This window comes from Mesitornis unicolor, unplaced genomic scaffold, assembly GCF_000695765.1.
Source record: "Mesitornis unicolor isolate BGI_N332 unplaced genomic scaffold, ASM69576v1 scaffold11597, whole genome shotgun sequence".
NCBI lineage: Eukaryota > Metazoa > Chordata > Aves > Mesitornithiformes > Mesitornithidae > Mesitornis > Mesitornis unicolor.
Genome location: NW_010194435.1, coordinates 17,227 through 24,746, shown reverse-complemented (window position 1 = coordinate 24,746; position 7,520 = coordinate 17,227). Strand labels below are relative to the sequence as shown.

The window sequence follows — 7,520 nt, the reverse complement described above, 5'->3', positions numbered from 1 at the left end:
TACTTGCCCAGCTCTCTGTTACAGAAGACTACAGCCAGTATGTCTAAGGCAAGAGTCACTTCACAGCATGGCTGTTCTGAATTTTCCAAGTCACCTACTTTGCAGATCTTACTATCGCTAGCTGAGTTGGTTTCCATGCCATAGACTAAGTCAACTGCACTACACTGAGGTATTTCTACTTGTCTTACAGCACAATTAAGAGACACCTAGATCAGCATGCCCATGCTATTTATTTCTCAGAAACACCGGAAACGAAAAGGTCAAGTTATCTTCTGAGAACTTTCTTGGTTTGACGAGCAAACCACCGCTGGTAGAATACTCCAAATGGAAGATGTTTCCAAGACTGTGGCCAACACTGCATAGGCTGTTTTTGGACATGTGAAGCCTGGTGCAGAATCCCATCTTGTTACCTCCCAAAGGCAGTCTTATGCACTGGTCAGACCTTTCGTGAAGGCTGTAACTATGCTTTAGGAGAACTTCCCTGCCTGAGGTGGTGGGCCAAGGAAACCCCCTGCTTGCTTGGTGGCAGCCCGGGAAGGAGCAAGACCAAGCATCTTCTGGATGTTCTGCAAAAACAAGAAGAGAAAAGCAAGACAGGGTCAGACTGTGATAAAGGAGACTCCAAAAGAGGAAGAAATCCCAACGTTACAACCCTCCCACTAGTTTCAACAGATTCAGGTTCTCACCCACATAGACTTATCAATTTGTCTACTAATTATTAGACCTCTGTACACTCAAAAAAAGCTTAGCACAGAGCTAAGAATCATCCACAGTGGCTACAATTAGAACTGGGCCACTCTCCTCCACCTCAATAAAAGGCTTCAGATCAGTAAATCCGCATTTTGCTTGACGATTCTTTTCCACCTCCAGCTACACACCGCACAGAGTCAGCTGGCAGGTACCTTTGCACACAGCTTGGTTTAAAAAATCAACCTACAACAGTTATATTTGCAATTTAACCGCAGTACGTGCACAGGAGCAGGTTCCTAATATCTGCTCACAGGCAGAACCAAAGCAGCTCTCAGTTTTCATAAGTTCCAGAAGCCCCTGTTGATGGTGGCCATCAGAGCCCGAGGGTCTGCAAGCTGGCAAAGGAAGGCTCTCTCCTAATGCAGCCAGAATTTGGGTCAGCAACATGGCAGCCAGAGTGCATGCCAGGTTCAAGTCCGGAGCTTAGGCACAGAATTAACATAAGTGCCAGTGATGCAGACAGAACAATGGTTTGCTGGTGATGTGCAGTGTAACAGGACATACATAGCAGAACCCCAAACCTGGCTACTGGGATGACCTCATTGCATCTGAGCAGGGTGTTTCAGTGGAAAACAAGCAGCAAGGAAAGAACTCAATAGCAGAGCCAGGCATGAGCCAAAAGTCTCACAGCAGAGTATTTAAGTTGGACATTTTTCTTGGGTTTTGTGGCTTTTTTTTTGTTGGGTTTTTTTTTGGTGAAATTCCTTTTAAATTTTGCAACAGTGCATCTAAAAAAACCTACCAGTTCTTTCAGTTTCATCCTTCACTGTAAGTAACTGCAGCTCAAGATGCTGCCCATGGCAGCAAAATGGGGACATCTCATGCAACAGAAAGAAGAAAACAACTGTGTCCCCCTCACGTCACCAGGTGAGTCCTGGCTGTAGAGACAACAAAAGGAGGATTCTCTTCAAACCTGAGTGTCTTCTCCAAAATAAGTGTCAGGATAGGCCAGAAAGTTCCTTAACTTTCTGATCATGAAAGGAAAGCAAAAAAAAATAAAAAGAAAAAGGGGCAGAGCTTTGTAATTCCAGAGTGGCAGTTTTTTTAAAAAAAATCATTCCAGGTGGAGACTATGGAAAGGGAAACTTCAGCCCACACATAAGCATGAAAGTAAAGGAAGGCAACACCTGAAAAGGAGTTACATTAGTTTTAGTCTATGTAAATCAGTCCCTGGTTGATATTCAGCAATTGAATATGTAAGAGAGCATTACACCGCGGGAGACTCCGTGTGGTTCCTTTTCTCAGAGTCAAGAGATGGACAGAAAGGAGAAAACAAAGTAAGTTAATGGACAGCTTGAGCAACACCAGAGGGTGCTGCAGAGTCAGCAGCAGGCAGGACCAGGATCCTACCAGCTTTGTACTGGTTCACCCACGGAGCACAGTCTGTGTGTGGATTCACGTCTACAGTCATTCTCCAGCATTGTCCCCTTCTTGCTGTGGAAGGCAGAGAATCCCAGAATCCCAGGCTGGAACGGACCACAAGGATCATCCAGTCCAACCTCTCGAGGTAAAAGTATCATTTAAATGAGGTGAGCCAGCCCCTGTCAATCTGACTCTTAAAACTGACCAGTGCAGGGGGATTCACCACTTCCCCTGGAGATTGTTCAGTGTCTGATTGATCTCATGGAAAAAAAATGTCTTCTGGAGTTCAGTGGGAATCTCTCCAGAAGCAACTTGTGTCCATTGCCCCTCGTCTTTTCCATGGGACTCCTTGTGAAAAGGGAGTCTCCATCTTCTTGGTGCCACTCTTTATATACTGGTACATGGTGATAAGGTCCCCCCCAAGCCTTCTCTTCCCAAGGCCGAACAGGTCCAGTTTTCTCAACCTTTCTTCACATGGCAGGTCTTCGAGTCCTCTGATCATCCTCATGGCCCCTCTCTGGACCCTTTCCAACCTGTCTGCATCTTTTTTGTATAGTAGAGACCGAAATTGGGACACAGTACTCAAGGTGTGGTCCGACCAGTGCTAAGTAAAGAGGGATAATGACTTCTTTATCTCTGCTGGTGATGCCCTTTTTCATGCAACCCAGCATCCTGTTGGCTTTCTTCAGAGCGGCAGCACACTCTTCACTCATGTCTAGCTTGACATCCACCAAGACCCCCAGGTCCTTTTCCACTATAATCTCCTGCAATGGCTGCAAAGCACATTTTGGGGGACAGCAATCCTGACATTTACACAACTGGAAACACCAGGGCTGGGGCAAGCTCCAGCAAACATCCATCCTCTCTGCTGTGTGCCACATTGTGCCGTGAAGCCTGCAGAATCTGCTTCCAACACAAACAAGACTTTCACCATCAGGAGCAGGGAGAGAACACTAAGACTTGAGGATCCAAATTCCTCATCTGAGCTCTTCTAAACTCTTCTCAGATAACTTCAGGAAAGGCAGAAGCTGCTTCTGCTTTTGTCTTCAAACTAAGAAGGGCCTCAAAAACAAGACAGCGAGTGGCTCCCTGACGCAAGATCAGGCGGTGTGGGAAAGTGCACTCCTGGCAGTAGGGATGATTGCTGGCTCCCTTTCCCACTGGGAACACGTTGCAGAGAGAAGCGGCCTAATCTACAGTTCAGGCATGTGTGAAAAGGAAATGAAGACCAGAAAACGCCTAGGAAGAACAGCCTATTCCTCTTCACAAACAGCACAGGTGAAAGCTGGGAGCTCAGAAACAGGAGCAGGGACAGAGGATGTAACCCTGACATTATGCCTTCTGCCCAGCCCAGCAGCAGACTTTCCCAGCTGAAACCCAACAGCTCAAGGACCCTTGGAAGGCCTCTCCCAGCAACCCTCCTCTCTCCAAACAGGAAGGCAGGAGGAACTAGGGGACAGGATTTACGTGCCAGGGAGAGCTGGGAACAGCGCAAAGGAAGTTACTCACTGCGAGTTGACTATTTTGGGAGATGCTGGCCAGGTCACAGGCAGCAAGCTTCCCTGTCTGTGTTTGAAGAGTTTATCACCCCCACATGCCTGAGGACCACATGAAGAGACTGCCTGATGCTGCAACTACCCATCCCACCAAGGTCAGTTTAATCACCATCCAGTTAGCCTCCCCACCCTCACATACTCCCCTGCATTTCCCTTCAGGTCACTTTTTCACACACACAAGAGTTCCTCTACTTCTAAGCTCCATAGGGATATCTCCCTTGCCTTTGATCCCTTCACAGGCACCTCCAGGATTTAAGGGAAGGCTGAGGGATGCAGAGTCTCCTTAGTCGGCTTGCAACCTGCTCCCTGACTTTTGGTACACCTCCTCTCCTTCTCTTCTTGTGTCAGGGGCATCAAGCCAGACTAACTCCCACATCAGTTCTCCTTCCTTGGGCTAACAGCTGTTTAAGCTGACCTGGTGAGATTTCCCCCTTCTGCACACATGAAACAAAGGGTCACAAAGCTTTCACCTCCAAGGCCATGGAAAGCAAGACTTTGGCACCATTTTAAGCCCTTAATTGCTTTCTTCCCCTCTCCCCTGACCTCTCACAGCCCTTCACAGTTCTCTTCCCAACACTGTTAACACCTAAGTTCTTTCAAATAGTAATAAAGCCAAGGGCATGATGCCAGCAATCACAGCTTCGGTTCCTAGCTTCTGCACAGACTGATGTGGCTGGTCTCTGCCTCTCCTTCCACGTAGCAGCAAAGAGGAAGAAACCAAGCTGCCTAACAGCTGGAGAACTGCAGGTATAGTTAATCACGATCACGTAGATACGACAGCACTACGAAGACTGCAATCTAACACTTCAGAGCAAAAAAACCACCCTTCTCCAAAGCAACAGAGTAACTTCCATCCTCCACAGGGCCATCAGCGTGAACTCAAGCAAAAGAGCAAATATTTTTTCCTGGAATTTCTCATGAAAGCCCAACGCACTGCAAACAGCTCAGCATTTCTGCCCAGAACCAGACTGGACCACCGCTCAGTTCACGCCTTCCTTCTACTGATTTCACAATAGGCAACATCAGGAAATGCCCAGGACTGGAATTAACCACAAGAATTATATTTTTGGACAAAAAAAAAAATCCATGGGGGATTTTTCAGGAGGGGAGTTCCCCAGTCAACCCAATAGATGCAGAAAGATCTTGCTGACAGTGCTACTTAGTTTCATGTAATAGTCTGTAACACTGGAAAGCAGGGACTTCCCACGCAACAGGTAAGACAGAGCAACACCAGACAAGACCTGAAGGAACAGCATCAGAACACAGCATCCCAGGAATTCAGGAAGATGATCCTAAGACCTAAAAAGGTCTCATTTCTTTCAAAGAAGCAAACGCTGCTCCAGTTACTGGGAAGTGAAACACGATTTGTCTTGCAGCAAACAGAACAAGGAAGCCCTTCACCTTTGGTACTTTGAAGCTGGCCCTGCTTGGAGTGAGAGGTGGGTGAGATGAATTCCAGGTGACCTTTTTAACATAAGTTATTCTCCAGTTCATTATCTGCTTTTGCATAGGATCAGACAGATCCATTTCAACACAAGCACCCAATATGAAGGCCTACGAAGAATTTGATTCACTAGCATGTACTTTGTGACTAATGAAATTCTTTTATAAGCTGCTCCATCAAGCTCACCCAAACTTCTGACAGCAACTGGCATGAGGTGTCACTTCCCTTTGCTGATCAGCTTTAAGTCTTTCTAAATCCCATGGCACCCCCAAGGAAAAGCAACAAGTCAGTCAAGGAGAAAAGCAGCAAGAATTCAGGAAGTTAATCGAAGAGGGAAACATAAATACATGAGAGATAATTTGCTGCTGTTGCACCAGCAGTCATCCAGCCCCCAGAGTCTATTAACTTATCCCCAGCACTCTCTAGGGAAATTTGGACAATAAAGTAGACTTCTGGTTGCACTGAGATGGTCCACTTTTCCTCACCAGCCATTCTGCCACTTAAGCTGCTAGTGAGCCTTCCTGGACAGGCACTTCCTTTATCTTCACTGATGTTTCTCTTTTCAAAAGATGGGACTAGCCAGCTTTGCTGGAGAGCTGTGTGTGTAGCCTACTCATGGCTTATCATGCCAGGTCCCCATTCTGTGTTGTGTCTGTAACACTGGAAGAGACTTGACACCAAAGGTAAAGATCTTAAGGCTCTGAAAAACAAAAAAATCAGGCAAAGAGCAAAAACAGGAAGGACAAACCCAAAAGAACAGGTTTAACCCTTTCCTCACTTTTCTAGCAACCTTATGGACTGATTGAACCATTACAGAACCTCAAGTCACCAAGGAAGTTTTTCCTGAAGATACTACACTTTTGTCATAGTATTTTAAGAGTCATGATTACTAAGAAGCAGTACTTAAGACTGGCTTCTGATGGAGGAAATCTCTTGGTACAGCAATCCACAAAGTTATCAGACACACACAGGGAAGGAACCCTTCTCTGTCAGCTCTGTCCTAGCACCCTGGTGCAAGTGTCCAGTAAAGTCTTCCACATCAGTCCAGGATAGTGGCTGTTTTTATGAGCTCACCTTAGAATTGCTTTGAATATGAAGCACAGGAATGAAGGCAAACACAGAAACCACAAACAGATCAAACATTACACATGCAAACCTGGACAACAGTAATAGACTCCCGTTTATGGATGGAGATGTAGTTTCCCTGCTCATGCATGCGAGAGTGCAATGTACTCACCTGTCTGATAGACATTGTGCAGAGAATGTAGAGGAAGATGAAGGAGCAATCAGTGTAATCCTCACCCAGAAGGTTGCGGTGGGAGAGGCCTTGGATGTACGAAAGGGGTATAAATGGAAGCTTTGCCACCACTCGGCCATCAAATCTGGAAAAGAGAGCACTGGATGATGACTAGGAACAGTAAAAGAGCCCCTGGCTATAGAAAGAACAAGTGAGCATCTTCAACAGGCCACCAGAGCAGATAAGACCATGTGGAAGGCTAAAAAGCCATGCTGCCTTCTCCAGTCCACCTCTATATACGCTACACCAAGTAGGCTAAATACAACTCTCTCACAAAGCCCTCCACACCCTGCCATGCACAGGGTAAGCAGGCTTCTCTCAATGACAGTTTTGCCATAGTCAGAGCCACAGTGTTTGACAGTGATTTAAGCAATGACCTGCACAAGCTGTTGGTTCATAAACTCTTGGTTGGTGTTTTGCAGTTTACCTATGCATTTTATTTAAAAATCAAATATAGAGAATCACTTCCCAGAACACATTCAGCACTCGACTAAAAGATGGATGACTATCACCCTGCTGTATTGCAGTTACAGCAAGAAGATGGACTCTTTGTTTTAAACAAAATAGCATTTTTTAAGCAGAGCATAAACACCTTTTCCTTACCTAGAGCAGTATACCTCTAGCACAAGAAAGGTGCATAAGAGAGCCATCCACAGAATGCTTTTTTAATACCAACAGTCTTCTCTGCATTAGTTCTGGAGACGAAGGCAATGCAGAGGCAGGATGATAATGTGTATTCCAAGCAGCCTGGTCTGCTCCTGGAACTCCTCCAGGTTCACATTCCAGGGCATCAGGCAGAGTGTGAATTCTGGCCAGTTTGCAAAGATTTCTCCCAGTCCAGACAGTCAGTCCAATCTTTTGAAGTAAGCGTGTACGATGCCTCATCAGCATGTGCGTATTTGGATGTTATTTTCTCTGCATGCACTGATTTTCTAACAGGTGTTTCTTGTTTCGAGAGATCCTAAACGAGCGTTCTTTCCTGTGGAGATGCTTTCACACAGCTACAGCTCAAACACACACCAACTTTGTTTACATCTCACGGGCAGTTTGGCAAAAGAGCTAGGAACGGATGTTTATCTCCCAGTAACATCCCCCAGTGGCTTAGAATTCT

The 7,520-nt window shown here is 46.0% G+C and overlaps 1 protein-coding gene across 1 annotated transcript in view; it reads right to left on the bottom strand.

Annotated features, from left to right (window-relative positions):
• Positions 1-215: 215 nt before the first annotated feature.
• Positions 216-7,520, bottom strand: part of TMCO1 (transmembrane and coiled-coil domains 1) — a 19,637-nt gene continuing 12,332 nt past the window's right edge. Inside the window, exons 6-7 of the mRNA XM_010187799.1 lie at positions 6,350-6,494; positions 216-566 (exon numbers count right to left, since the gene is read on the bottom strand). Coding sequence (XP_010186101.1) covers positions 468-566; positions 6,350-6,494 — 244 coding nt within the window. The 3' untranslated portion in view covers positions 216-467. The remainder of the gene's footprint in view (positions 567-6,349; positions 6,495-7,520) is intronic.